At 37.2% G+C, this 15,086-nt stretch overlaps 1 protein-coding gene across 1 annotated transcript in view; it reads left to right on the plus strand.

Moving 5' to 3' along the window:
* kiaa0825 (KIAA0825 ortholog) overlaps nucleotides 1-15,086 on the plus strand; it is a 163,408-nt gene that overhangs the window by 72,569 nt on the left and 75,753 nt on the right. Inside the window, exons 17-19 of the mRNA XM_051110077.1 lie at nucleotides 1,638-1,794; nucleotides 2,491-2,658; nucleotides 3,911-4,005. Of these exons, the coding sequence (XP_050966034.1) occupies nucleotides 1,638-1,794; nucleotides 2,491-2,658; nucleotides 3,911-4,005 (420 nt within the window). The remainder of the gene's footprint in view (nucleotides 1-1,637; nucleotides 1,795-2,490; nucleotides 2,659-3,910; nucleotides 4,006-15,086) is intronic.

The following is a 15,086-nucleotide window of genomic DNA, read 5'->3' on the forward strand; positions in this document are numbered from 1 at the left end:
CTAGGTTAAAAACAACTCAGCACAGGGTGAAATATAGACAGCACCCTGTGATTCGGTTGTTTGACCCAGCAGCTGGGTTAATTGTTTAAACCGAGCTAGCTAGTTTTATTTAAATCAAGTTTTGCTTAAAAATTACTATATTTCTTGCTTAAAATGAACCCAAAATTAAAAATTAAATTAACAATTATGAATATGTTCAGTAAATTAACATGTATTAGTAAGTTGAATAAATAATAATTAAATAATAAACATTTTTTAAATGGCTTATTAATAAATGTTAACCTTTTGATTATTGCTGATGCCTTTAAAAATGATGTGTCTGATTTTTAATTTACAGCCTATTTTTGGTTCATTTTAAGCCAGCCATATAGTAATTTTTAAACAATAGTTGAGTTAAACAAATACTACCCAGAAGGGATAAACATTTAACCCAACAGTCGTTGGGTTGTATTTAACCCAGCATTTTTTGAGAGTCTGTCTAGTTTGGGAACACCTTGCAGAATCTGTGAAAATGTGAATAATTAAAAAAACAAAAATAAGAGCGATCATACAAAATACATGTTATTTTTTATTTAGTACTGTCCTGTGTAGGATACTTTACATATAAGATGTTTACATGTGGTCCACAAGACAAAAATAGATGAAATTATTAAAATAACCCCATACAAAGTTTGGGAACCCTTGAGGGCCTTAAACACAACTATTAAAAAAAGGTTCAAACATTCACTGATGCTCCAGAAAAAAAACACGATGCATTAAGAGCCGGGGGGTAAAAACTTTTGAACAGGATGAAGATGTCCAAACTTTTCTTATTTTGCTGAAGTATCTTTTTTTTTTTTATTCTATTTTAGTACTCTCCAACCAAAAGCTGTTAATACATTGTCTTTCCTTCTGGAGCATCATTGAATGTTTGAACCGTTTTTAATAGTATTTGAGTCCCTCAGTTGTCCTCAGTGTGAAAAGATGGATCTCAAAATCATACAGTCACTGCTGAAAGGGTTTAAATATGCAAAAGATGCAGGAAAACTGAAGGAATCCGCAGGACCTGGAGGATTTTTCTGAAGAACAGTGCTCAGTTTAACTGTTCAGAACAAACAAGAGACTCATGAACAACCATCAAAAAACAAGAAAACAACCGTAGATCATCCTGGTAACCACACACAGTATTATGAACCAAGGGTTCACAAACTTTTTCAGGGGGTTATTTTAATAATTCCAGCTATTTTTGTCTTGTGGACTATATGTAAACATCTTTTATGTAAAATATTATACTCAGGACAGTACTAAATAAAAAACATGCATTTTATATGACCTCTCTTATTTTGTTAAAATTATTCATATTTTCACAGATTTTCCAAGGGGTTCCCAAACTTTCACATGCCACTGTACATACATACATATTAACAGTAGTAGTAAATCATTTAAAAATGATTTAATATTAGCGTATTGTATTAGCAGTAGTAGTATTTTTTTTATGGTTTAATATATGGATTAAAATCTCCCATTAAAATGAACTGGGAACTCGCAGTTACTGTGTGAAACTGCCCTTAGAAGTATTTAAATTGAGTAATATAATAACTATATTGCATTTATTTCTGTTAACCCCCCTCTCTCTCTTTTGTGTGTTTCTCCATTAGTGCGTTTGAGCGCGTGGAGAGCGGCCCGGCGCAGGATAGAGGTGGGCCCGCGGAACTGACTGAGCATAAAATAAGGCAGTTGCTGCTGGAGCTGTGCCATAGAGCAGGTGGCAGCCAGCACCTCCGGCAAATCCATCACAGCATCCAGCTCAATGAGGTAGCGAATTGCTGTTTTTCACCAAGCAATTAGGTGGCTGTTAGCCTGAGGCAGACAGTGTGACCTGAAGCTGAGTGTGACGCCTGTTCAGAGCTGCTGCGCGGAGACACAACTGCATCCAGACGCCGCTGCGAGGCCTCTCGCAACAGCCTTGACCTGATTGAAAAAGCAACTGGGAAATAACAACATCTTAAGCAAAAGAAATAACAAAAATTAAAGGGAAAGCTTCAGGAATTAGTCAAAGTCTTTCTCCACACTTACACCACACTTTCATGCCCCTTGCTCTACTTAACAATAAGAACACATCTTGGGAAATTAGTACAACTCTCACTTAAGTCTAATCTTGAGGACAATTCTTTGTGTCATATCTATACATATCTTTGTCCTCTTCCAATGTCCTGTTTTCAAATCCTATTCCTAGATAGACTGATTAATTTCTACCATTGTCGGCCAATTACTTGGGGAATAGAGAGGAAAGAAATGTCCATTATGTCCAAAATTGGGTATGTAATAATTGTTGAAATGTACTAATTTGTCCAATGATGTGTTTAAGAAGTCTGCAGAGACTCATTGTTAATTTGACCACTTTAATAGTGTTTTAGTTTTGCTTAATGCAGTCTAATAATAAGACGCGTCCAGGTTCCTGTTCATTTTTCTAGACGAACCTTGCTTTTGTTTCTCCGTTCTCTTTTGTAGGATTTACTGAGGTCTGTCCTGTCGCCGCACGCAGAGACGCGATCACTTCCAGACTCCCCTTTGGGACCTGTCGTGTTCACCTCTGAAGCAAGCGGCCAAAACCAATGTACAACCCAGTTCAACCCTCTCACAGAGTGCAATTCCATCGGCCGTAACAAGTTCGATCAGGTTAGCCCTGTTATTTTTCACAATTTAACCTCCCAGCCTTCATCTCGAGCGCTCCCAAAAACCCGTCGTTCACATAACTTTTATTTAAAGCAGCTCGTTAATGCCGTGAACTACTTCTCTTCTCTTTCTCTACGCTCGAGCGAGTGTAACTTTCCGTCAAGGCCACCAGGCAAGGTGAATATAAGAGAAAGACTCAGAGACTTTAAACTGCTTCTCTAGGATGAACTCGACAATTCTCCATAGGTCGCTCTGTCCCTAAGCTATATTTTAGTGTGAAGGGAAGACACAAAGCAAAACATTAAAAAAGGTTAACCAAAAGAGCAGAGAATTTGAAAACACTTGAAAGGTGAACTCTTCAAGTATGATGTGGCTTTGAACAAAGGGCGGAAAAAAAACATCCCTTGCGTGTTGAAGACGGTGTAGGTTGAAGGTTTAATTACAAGAGCCATGGTCCTCTTTTGGCTTTCTCTTAAAGGTAGGATAAAGTTTTCTCTGCTCATGTCATGAGACTTTTTGCTACGCCTTTGAAGCCGCAAAGTCTGCAACCTTCTTTTTTTAAGGGGAACTTTTCCTTTCATTATCTTATTTGGCTCAGAGTTTTGCGTCGCAGGTTCTTTTCCCGGCGTTCGCGCTAGCTGCCGTGCTCTTAATCCCTTTTGTTTTCTCCTTATCGCTCGCGCTCGCATTGCTTTGCATAAAACACCTTATTAAGGGGATGATTAAAAAGCCTCCTCGCCTTCAGGTGGCTGCGCTGTTTGTCAAATCAAATGGAGGCAGAAAAAACGAATGCCGATCCATCAATCAGCCGGTCGGAGAATAGGAGGGGCTGGCACGCTCCTGTCCTTTTGTCAATAAAAAAAAAACTCGGCTTCGAGTTAAGAGCGGCATTCCGGCTATCAAAGCAATCGGATTGCATTTGGCTCCCTAACAAAGGGACGGTCCACTCGTGGGTGAGGGAAACCTTGGGCGGCTCGCCACGAACAACGGCGAGAAGAATAACGACTCCTCTTGCAAAATTGATTTATCTTTTTATAAATGATGGTACATCCCTCCCCAAATGGATTTATAAATTAATTGCTGTCTTATTGGAATAAAAACCTTCTTGTGCAGACATGATAGATAGATCGCGTTGGGGCGGCCTTGTTCGGGACCCCCTCCTCCTTGGTTAGTCCAGCCCAGCTGGAGCAGTAATTTACTGATCATATTAACTCTGATTAATAACGAACAATACTCGCTGCTCATTTATCAACAGGCTGCTATGGCTGAGAGGGAGTGGGATTGGGCCCAACTGCTGCCAGCCTATCAGAGCACGAGTCAGGTGACCTTCACGACGCTGCTCGCTAACAGGTAATGGCTGCTTGCTCTCGTTCGCACACAGTCGCCCCCTCCTTTCGCTTACACACTGTCGAAGTGCTGCCTGTCATGTCCCACCGTGTACCGCCGTAATGAATGTGAATATGTGGAGAGGATAGAGGGATCCTGTGACCGTTTGAATTTCGCACTTGTCTGTGTGTGTCAGCTTTTAAAGGCGTTACGGTTCGGCTGCGTATACCTCGTCTGACCTATGTGAATTTTTCACGTATAGATGTTGCCATCTCTATGTGAGTTCTCAGTTTCATGATTTTAATTCCCAGCATGCAGCATCCCTTTTTCTCAAAGTTTGGTGAAGAAAGTGCTTTTCCACTGAGAGCTTGCTAAAGAAGCGCTCCATCATAGTGTTGGGAAAAAAAAGGAAAGCGTATCTGAGCTCACTGTGCGGAGAAAATGAAGTGTCTGCGTTTTTAGAACTGAGTGGAAATCACTATCTGACATGTGTCAAACTGTGTCAGAAAATAATTTTGAGGTTACTGAGGGATCCTGTGTGATTGAGCTTTAGTTTAAGTGCGATACAAGTATGCCGGTTTAAAAGAATATCTCCGACCGAAGCCGGAGTTTGATCAATTTGCTCCAAATGATCCATGAGTTCAGTGTTAGTTTGACAGCTTGACAAAAGAAAATCAGTTTCAATCACTGATTCTCTCTGAAATGTTGAGTAAAACGGATGAAATATCAATTCTTAAACTATAATTGTAGTTGGTTCCTTTTTCAGAATTCAGGAAAGGAAGACTGTATCTATATATGTCCTATACCTGGTCAACATTTTTGCTTTTAGCTTTTTTGCAGTATGCAGTAAATATTGTTTTTACCAAAATGGCTCTGTGATATGACAAGTTTAGGTAATAAAAATTATATAATAAGCATAATTTTTGCAATTACGCATACTAATTCTAGTATTATTTACTAATTATACAGAGGTGGCCAGTATTTTCCGGTTTTGGCCGGTAGTATTTTCACCAGCTAAAATGGTTTTAAGTCATTTATTTCTATCTTTTGATGTAGTGTGTCTAAGAAATATCAGTTTCCATTTCCAAACATTCATTTTGCCATTAGTTGTAACAATCCAGTGAGATTTTTGTTTGCACAAGGAGTCTGACAACAGCCAGATCTGATCTGATCTCATCATCATCCAGTCTGTCTGGAGAGACATGAAGAAACAGATCAAAATGAGAAAGACCAAATCCAGGAGAACTGTGGCAACATCTCCAAGATGCTTCAAGAGACCTACCTGCAAAGCTACCTGAAAAACTATGTGCAAGTGCACCTAGGGCAAAAGCTGCTTTAAACGCAAAGGATGCTCACAACAAATGTTGATTTAATAGCTAATAGAAGTTAACTAATAAAGAAAATCTATTCATGACATTATTTCTGACAGCATCCTCATTTTACAGCATTTTTACACAACTGCTTAAAACGTTTAACAGTACTTTAGCTTTGCAAGACGGTCTCTTGAAGCATCTTGGAGACATTGCCACAGTTCTTCTGGATTTAGTCTGGCTTAGTTTGTTCTGTTTCTTCATGTCAATCCAGACGGACTGAATGATGATGAGATTAGATCTCTGTGTGGAGCACTGGCTGTTGTCAGACTCCTTGTGCAAACAAAAATCTCACTGGATTATTACAATTAATGGTAAAATGAATGTTTGGAAATGTAAACTGATATTTCCTACTGACACACTACAACAACAGATAGAAATAACTATCTTAAAACCATTTTAGCTGGTGAAAATACTAGTGTTCTAATAATTCTGGCCACCACTGTCTATATATATTGAGTTTAGTTTTAAGAAAATGATAGGACTTAATCCAGGGTAGTTTCTGAAACTGCTTGAAGTTTAATGTCAAATTGCCAAATTACCAAATTACATATTTTTGTTTGAATAAAAACATGTAATTGGATTAAATTGGGGAACTTTTGATAGAGAATTATCTCTATCTTCTATATTTAGGAATCAGTGCCTATTGTCCAGCTTGTACATGGTAGTGCAGCAGGTCAGTAGAACATGGACCTATTTCTGCGTACCTGGCAAATCACCTGCCCAGTCCAACTTGGAGAGCGTCCAGATGTTAGTGTTTCCTTCACAGTGGGGTGGAACCTCTGAGAGCATCTTTCTATGTTCAGTATCTCAATGATGGAGCACCTGCCCACGTGGCTGAGCAGAGGTTCAGAAGAGGGGTGAAAGAAAGTAAGGTGAAGGACAGAAGGTGAAGCTAGAATGTGCTTTGGAAACTTAGAGAGTTGTACAGTAGATTTTCTTTGTACAAATGGGGTCCATTATTAGTCATTAAGTCCCAATGCTCACTTAATCTATTTTAGTGCAATAACTTGTGGATTATCCATGAATGACCATGAATGAATACATTTAATGGAAAACCTGTTCAGACAGAGGTGAATTAAAAAAGAAAAACGAGAACGAGGGAGAGAGAAAATAGTTGTAACACAAGGTCTAATGTATGGGGGGAAATCAGTAATAGGTCATGTAGTGAATGTTAGACACTAGAGATCCTCTCTGGAGACTGAGGATGTATGTAGGTCTTCTATATGCAGAAACTATGTGATCTATTGAATAGGGTGAGGGCTCTGAGGTCTTAACATATTAATCTCTCCAACTTCGCTTTTTTTTTCAGTAGTTGTTTTAGTGGTGTGTGGTTATAGGATATTAGAGGAACAGTTTGTGCCAAAATAAGACATTTTGCAATTTACTCCTGATAGTCATTACAAACACATATTCTGTTTTTTTGTAGTTGTTGTTGTTTTTTTAAGTTACATTTTTGGGCCTTTAATGGACAGGACAGTAGGGAGATGACAGGAAAGTACTGGGCAGAGAGAGGGGAACGGGAACAGCAAAGGACCTCGAGACGGGATTCGAACTCGGGTCACCGCGAGTACAGCAGTGCTATATGTTGGCGCACTAACCACAAGGCTATTGGCGCCGACCATATAAATAAATTCTGTTCTTTTGAAGTTTTATCAAATAATCCTGAAAAAAAATGTCATGGTTTCAATAAAAATATTAAGCGACACATCGGTTTTCATCAGTTTTCAGTGATAATAATAAATAGTCATTATTGAGCACCAAATCAGTAATATTTCACAATATTATTGTTTTTATTTTATTTTTGATCAAAGCCATTCAGACTTGGAGAGCTTAAGATACTTTATTAATATATATCTATATTAAACATTTGAAATGTAGTGTATATATACAGCTCTAAATACTATAAATAAATCATACAAGTTGCAAATATGTCTAAATTCTGTCTGTAAACATTTTGAAATCATATGATTTTGATGAACAAACTGAAATTTGTCATTACTTAAATGCAACCCAGCGCTGGGTGAAAAATGGACAAATTCTGTGACTGGGTTGTTTTGACCCAGCAGTTTGGTTAAATGTTTTAAAAATGACTATATTTCTTGCTTATAATGAACTCAAAATAGGTTGTAAATTAAAAATCAGACATATAATCACTAGAGGCATCATCAAAAATCAAAATGTGAGCATTTATTTAAAAGCAATTTAAAAATGCTTAGTATTTAATTATTATTTATTTAACTTATTAATAACTTGTTTATTGAGCATGTTAATAAATGTTAATTTTCAACCTATTTTGGGCAAGAAATATAAAAAATTTTAAGCAATAGTTGAAATTTAAATTTGCATGAAATTTAAATAAAATTCAACATCAAGCATCATGTTTGAAGAAAACTAGGCACCAACCGGACAGAGTTTTAACTAAGTACTGAGGTATGAATACTTATGCAATGTATTTATTTCAAATGTTTTATTTTTAATCAGCTTACAAAGTTGTGACAATTTGATTTTTGCTTTGTCATTATGATGTATGGAGTGTAGATTGATGTGAAAAAATTTAAAGCAGTTTAACATAAGGTAGCATCATAACAAAACGTGAAAAAATGAAGGGGTATGAATACTTTCGTAAAGCACTCTATGTTTTATATCTTTTTTTAATGCTTTTAAAAAAGCTGCATTTATGAAAAATCAAAAAATAAAAATGTGAGCATTTATTTAAAAGCAATTTAAAAATGCTTAGTATTATTTATTTAACTTATTAATAACTTATTTATTGAGCATGTTAATAAATGTTAATTTTCAACCTATTTTGGGCAAGAAATATATACATTTTTAAGCAATATTTGAGTTAAATAAAACTACCCAGAAGGTTGGGTTAAACTTTATCCTCACAGTAGCTTTCAGATCAAACATTAGTGATTAATTACTTACATTTTTCTCAAATAAATCATATTACATGGAATATAGTGAATATGGATTATTTTTACTGTTTGTTTTCATTTAAAATTATTTGTTTATTGTTCATTTTAGTTCAGTCTTTCTCTCTCTTGCTGTCTCTCTCTGTATAAAAAGTTTATTTGCAAAAACAGATAACTCAGTTTTTAACAATTTTTAAAAATCATGTTTTTTCATTGTGCGTTCCAATTAATCTCAATCAAACTGCAGTTGGATTATTTTGATTAAGTAAAAATAACAGAAACAAAAAATACAGCTAACTAACACAATAAAACACAATAAAAACATGATAACATAATAAAAACATAATTTTAAAACGTTAAACGTTTAAAACGTTAAAAACAGTTTTTGCAAATAAACTTTGCATGTATTTAAAGTTTGAATTAAAATAAACAATAAATAAATAATTTTGTCTGACACACATAGTACATAATGACAGAAATTTCATTTTGAGTGAAAATGAATCTGTTTAAACATCTAGGTAAACATTATTTTAACATATTTCTGTGGCTCTGTGAGGAGTACATTCATCTGGTTTCATATAAATGAGTCGTGCACCATAATGTGGTCTCAATTCCTTCCCCCCGTTCTCCCTCCTAGAGCGTGTGTGAGAGAGAGGGAGAAGATTTACACAGGTGTGGGTGTCCTTTATTGTCACCTGTCATTTGGCTGTCTGTGCCAGCAGTGTCATAAATCATTCTCAAATGGAGCTTTTCAGCAGAAAGTGACTGATTAATGTTCCTGTTCTTCCTCAGACTAGCACCTGACACCCAGAGACAGCGTTAGCAAACTTCTAGACATGACCCACACAAACTTTCTTGCCAGAGTTACGCTGCTTGGTGACAGGAAGGCTTTAAAATAACACAGAGGTTCAACGATCAGTGTTACCATTCACATTCAAATTTGCATTCTTTGTTGTATAAACTTCACATTACTATATATTATACTTATGCTGTATATCTGGCTTCCAAGTTTGTAACATTCTGTAATATGCAGTGCCTTGCCAAAGCATTCTTACCCCTTCATTTTTTTTCACATTTTGTTATGTTTTTAACATCTATGCAAATTTATTAAAAAAAAAAAAATCCATTGCATAAGTATTCATACCCTTATCAGTTGAAGTCAGGAGCATTCATATTGCTTGCAGGTGTTACTATACTTCGAGCGAAGTCAACCTGTGGCAATTGAATGAAAGTGATTTGGAAAGGCACACGTCTTAATATAAGGTCTAACAGCTGAAAATGCATACCAGAGCAAAAATCAAGCGCTGAGGTCAAAAAACCTTCTGTAGAGCTCAGAAGGACTGCATCAAGTCACACATCTGGGGAAGAGTTAAGAAAAAATTCTGCTGCATTAAAGGTTCACAGAAGCATATAGTCTCCGTCACCCTTAATGGAAGAAGTTTAAAACAGCCAGGACTCTTCCTAGAGCTGGCCTCCTGACCAAACTTAGCAATTGATGGAGAAGGGCTTTGGTTAGACTGGTGACCAAGAACCTGATGCTCAGTCTAGTTGAGCTCCATGAACATATGTGGAGACAGGAGAAACTTCCAGAAGGACAAACATCACTGCAACACTCCACCAATCTGGGATTTGTGGCAAGACTCAATCCTCTCCTCAGTGAAGACACATGAAAACACACTTAGAATTTGCATAAAAGCACCTAAAGGACTCTCAGAGTGTGAGAAACAAATTCTTTGGTCTGATGAACCTCAATTCCAAGCATCATATTTGAAGAAAACCAGCCACCAACCGGACAGAGTTTTAACTAAGTACTGAGGTATGAATACTTATGCAATGTATTTATTTCAAATGTTTTATTTTTAATCAACTTACAAAGTTGTGACAGTTTGATTTTGCTTTGTCATTATGATGTATGGAGTGTAGATTGATGTGAAAAAATTTAAAGCAGTTTAACGTAAGGTAGCAACATGAAACGTGAAAAAATGAAGTGGTATAAATACTTTCGCAAGGCACATGATTGTTCAGAAATCATTCTAATATGCTGGTTTTGGTGCTCAAGAAACATTAAACATTAAACGCCTATTATTTTCAATGTTTAAAACAGTTGTGCTGCTTCATATTTTTGTGGAAATTGTGATGCATTGTTTTCGGGATTCTTTGATTTATAGAAAATTCAAAAGAACAGCATTTATATTAAAAATCTTGTGAAACAGTGTAAAAGTCTATGCTGTCAGTTTTGATCAATTTATTGCATCTTTGATGAATAAAAGTATTAATTTCTTTAAAAATAAATATTTTTTTTGAATGGTAGTGTACTTTTGCCTGTGCCACAGCAGGAGTTTGAGTATAATGTGAGTAGGGGTAATCTTTCATAAGTGAGCCCTAAGGTTAAACATTTTCCTCTAATGGCTTTTTCTTTAAATATATTGCGCCTTAGTTTGACACAGTTCTAGTTTCACCATTCTAAGACCTGCTGATGGATGGGTGTGTAAAAATCACCAGATGTGGCTTTCAGAGTTGCAAAATACCACAGGACATGCTTAACAAGCACCTTCTGAACAAATGCAATGCTCTCGGTCATGGCTAAAACTATTCGCCCAGTCGCAAACAATGCTAAAATATGTTTTCTACGTTCTCTCCTGTGCAATTGTGTGTTGCATTGAAAGACATGAATTTTGACTGTGTAGTACATTGGCTAGGTCAACTTTTACAGGCTCGCGCTGTCATTTCTCTATCATCCGGAACAATAGTGAGCGTAGAAGTATCTGTTGAGAGAGATGGCAGTTGATGCGGGAAGTGGAGTGCTTTAAATTGCAGTGATAGGCACCGCCGTTCACATTGGGCAAATGCCATCTGTTCCCAATGATGGCCATATGGTTAGCTTTCTTTCCCAGGGTATAAAATACAAACAAATGTGTCAGAATGCAAGGGCTTTTTCCACAGACGCGCAGCGGCTCGGCTAGAGGCAGCATCGCAATGTGCGGGGAAGTAATTGCTATCGCCACCTTTGTTATGAGTTTGTTGTTGTATCTTTTTTGGGTGAGGGAATCTGTCACGGCCGAGGAACGGGACATTTTCGGTGTGTTACTGGGAAGCGAACACTTCCTTGTCAACCCATCACTAGTGACTTTTTTTTTTTAGGACTAGGAGCCCTTTAAGTTTAACAAACAAGTCCTCTCCATCATGTTCTCTGACTGACTGTGGGAAATCGTCATTGTGTCTCTCCATCATTTTGCCTTTGTTTTGGTGGCTAGTGTTGGAAATTAGCAGACACAATGAGGTTTTGTTTAGCATGACGCAGGCGTAGAGCTCCTGGTGTCTGAGTTTGTACTTTGTATGTGTGTGTGCATGTATATGTGTACGTGTGTGTGTCGGTGGGTGAATCACTGAAGCCTGGGAGAAGGCCATGGCCCCACCTCACATGGCAGAGACGAGCTGAAAGGCTCATTAATCAAACTCCGAGTCACAGATGTGATGGCTTCCACACAAACTGCCAGCAGACTGTGAAAGTCACATCCAACAGAGTCAACTGTCAAGCAGCTAGGCCACCATTTCCACCCGGCCCGGCTCATTCCTCATTCCTTTCCTCTAAAATCCTTTTCCATCCATTTATTATTTCCTTCCTCCCTGTCTCACACCTCTAGTAATGATCAGTTAGAGCCCCGGTTTACTGCTGAAGTTTATATTGAATATGCCATTATGTTCATCACAATCTGAATCTTTTTTTTTTCAGATGCTGTTCTTGATAACATTTATGCTTTTAGTGTTTCTTTTGTTTAGATTTGTTTTGTTTTGTTTTGCTTTTGTTTTCTTTTTTGGAAATAAACTTGCCAAGCTGGTAGCTACTTTGCTAGCATGTAAACTGCCAATATTTCTTTGATTTGATTTGGAGGAAGTAAATGTTTTTTTTTGGCTTTCATTTGCTTTGTTGGAAATAAACTTGCTGAGCTGATAGCTAATTTTCTAGCATGTAAACTGCCAATATTTGTTTGATTAGATATGGAGGAAGTAAATATTTTGTTTTGCATTGTGTTGTATTGTTTTGTTATGCTCTGCTTTGGTTTTGCTTTTATTTGTTTTCGTTTGCCTTGTTGGTAATAAACTTGCTGAGCTGATAGCTAATTAGTTAGTTACCAATTTTTGTTTGGTTAAATTTGGAGAAAGTTTGTTTTGTTTTGCTTCCATTTGTTTTCATGTGTTTTCATTTGCTTTGTTTGTAATAAACTTGCTGAGCTGATAGCTAATTGGGTAGCATGTAAACTACCAAATTTTGTTTGGTTCAATTTTAAGAAAGTTTGTTTCTTGTTTTGTTTTGTTGGTTTTTGTTTGGTTAAATTTTGAGAAAGTTTGTTTTGTTTTGCTTTTGTTTTGTTGGTAATAAACGTGCTGAGCTGATAGCTAATTAGGTAGCATTAAACTACCAGTTTTTGTTTGGTTAAATTTTGTGAGTGTTTTTTTGTTTTGTTTTGTTTTGTTTTGTTGGTAATAAACTTGCTGCACTGATAGCTCTGATAGCTAATTAGGTACAATGTAAACTACCAGTTTTGGTTTGGTTAAGTTTTGAGAAGGTTTGTTTTGTTTTGCTTTTGTTTGTTTTGTTGGTAATAAACTTGCTGAGCTGACAGCTGTGATAGCTAATTAGGTACCATGTAAACTACCAATTTTTGTTTAGTTAAATTTTGTAAAAGTTTGTTTTTGTTTTTGTTTTGTTTCGTTTTTTGTTGTGTTGGTAATAAACTTTCTGTGCTGATAGCTAATAGAATGTAAACTACCAGATTTGGTTTGGTTAAATTTGGAGGAAGTAAGTTGTGTTTTGTTTTTGTTTGTTTTTGTTTGCTTTGCTGGTAATGAAATTGCTAAGCTGATAGCTACTTAGGTAGAATGTAAACTACCAATTTTGGTTTGGTTAAATTTGGAGGAAGTAAGTTTTGTTTTATTTTTGGAAATAAACTTGCTGAGCAGATTAGCTAATTAGCTAATGTTTGTTTTGTTTTGTTTTCTTTTCTTTTCTTTTCTTTTCTTTCTTTTTTTGTACTTGCCAAGAAAATAAATAATTAGCTGCTGGCTAAACTATCCAAAGTCATTCTAAAATACACAACCACTATTTATAATCTGTTACTCCAGCTTTGCAGGACTTCTGTTTGTTTTTGTTTTTTTGTTTTTTGGCCCATCAATAATCCTTCACAGCATCCTTGATTACGGCACACTCTTTAACTCAATTCAATCCGTTCTCTCACTTCCAGTCCTCTCTCTCTCTTAGTGAAGTACCATTATCTTCCATAATCTATGATCCTAATCTACAGCCGTCACAACCAGCTCAATCATAGCCAGCGCAGAGCTTTAATCAGACACCCACTGCCATCTCCCCACATTGTGATTGACAAAGCCACCCTGCCAGCCTGAGAGGAGGAAAATAATAATAAAATAAATAAACTGTGTGGTCCCTGGATGGAAGAGGGCCAGTGACAGGCTTCCACGCTGGGGGCCCGGTGTCACTGCACTGGCAGTCTCATCACACTGCCACCAGAACCCAGCCATTTGCATCCAGGCCAGGGACAGATAATTAGAAGGATTCCTGCCTGTCAGCATTAATCTGGCCAGCGGTGAAACGCTCTGACAAGGAAATGGAGATGGAGAGCTTTAGCTAGAGCCGATGCTGAAGGAGAGTGTGGTTCAGTAGAGGCAATCATAGCTCCTTACAAATAAGAGTGATAATATTAGTGGCCTATAACGGTAATTCATTTGGAGTGCACTGAATGCTGATTTGTAATGCCTGCATTTAATATTGCTGACTTGTTATTGATGTTTACGGTGAGTGTTTTAAATTTTACTTGAATGTGCTGTTCTATTACAATAAAAGTACAATACAATATACAAAAATTGTTTTGTAAAAGTAGCATTAATTTGAGCTTGTATTGTATTTGTCTGTTCACAGCCACTTTGAAAAGCTAGCTGTGTCAGTTAGCAGTCCGACCTCAAGGGAACCTTCATTGTTAATTGATTTGAAAAGCAAATAATTTTGAAAATTATTTTAATGTTCCTCAAAAGAAAGAAAATCACATAGCATTGGCACGAGTAAATAATGACTGAATTTTTGTTTTTGATTGAACTATCTAACTACCTTTAAGTCGTTATTGGCTAAAAGTATTGGATAAAAGTTGTATTAAGTTAGTTTTGACTGCCTCTCTGGTCTTAGAGAGTATGTGTTGCACTCCTGGCATTGTTCACTTGTTTCTTTCTTCTGATGAGTGTAGTGTCTTGGCCTAGTGTATTGTACCTCTATACGGTGTCTACGGTTCTGTCATAGGAGCCCTGATCAGACGTGACCTTCCCTCTCTGCTGACTTTACATGGCCTGAATGCCACTGTCTCAGAGTACCTTTAGAGGAACTGAGGACTGTCATCCTGTCAATGAGATGGTGATCCTGGTGCTCCGCAGAGGTGCTACAGATCCCCCGGAGCCCTGAGCGCTGACTGATATAGGGGCCATGGTGCCACTCTGGCCCCTGGGCAGATGGTCAGCAAGCTCCCTGAAAGCAGAGGGCACCTGGGTCTTTCATTGGCATTCAGCAACCACTTTCAAACTCTGCCCCTCAGAGGTGGGTAAGAAGGACAGAAGGAAGGATGAAGGTTGCTCAGACATGGTTGATGAGGAGAAGGTCTGTCACCACATCTGCCCTTCTGCAACCTCTCTGGTTGAGCACCACACATTAATTAAGAAATGTGTGCACAGGTAACCCAACAGTAAGGCCCGGATCTGTTTCCGCACTGATTCTGGAGGAAATTTGCATGATTCTGCAAAAGTTGAAATGTGTAAG

The sequence above is a fragment of the Labeo rohita genome, chromosome 5 (genome assembly GCF_022985175.1).
Source record: "Labeo rohita strain BAU-BD-2019 chromosome 5, IGBB_LRoh.1.0, whole genome shotgun sequence".
NCBI classification, from domain to species: domain Eukaryota; kingdom Metazoa; phylum Chordata; class Actinopteri; order Cypriniformes; family Cyprinidae; genus Labeo; species Labeo rohita.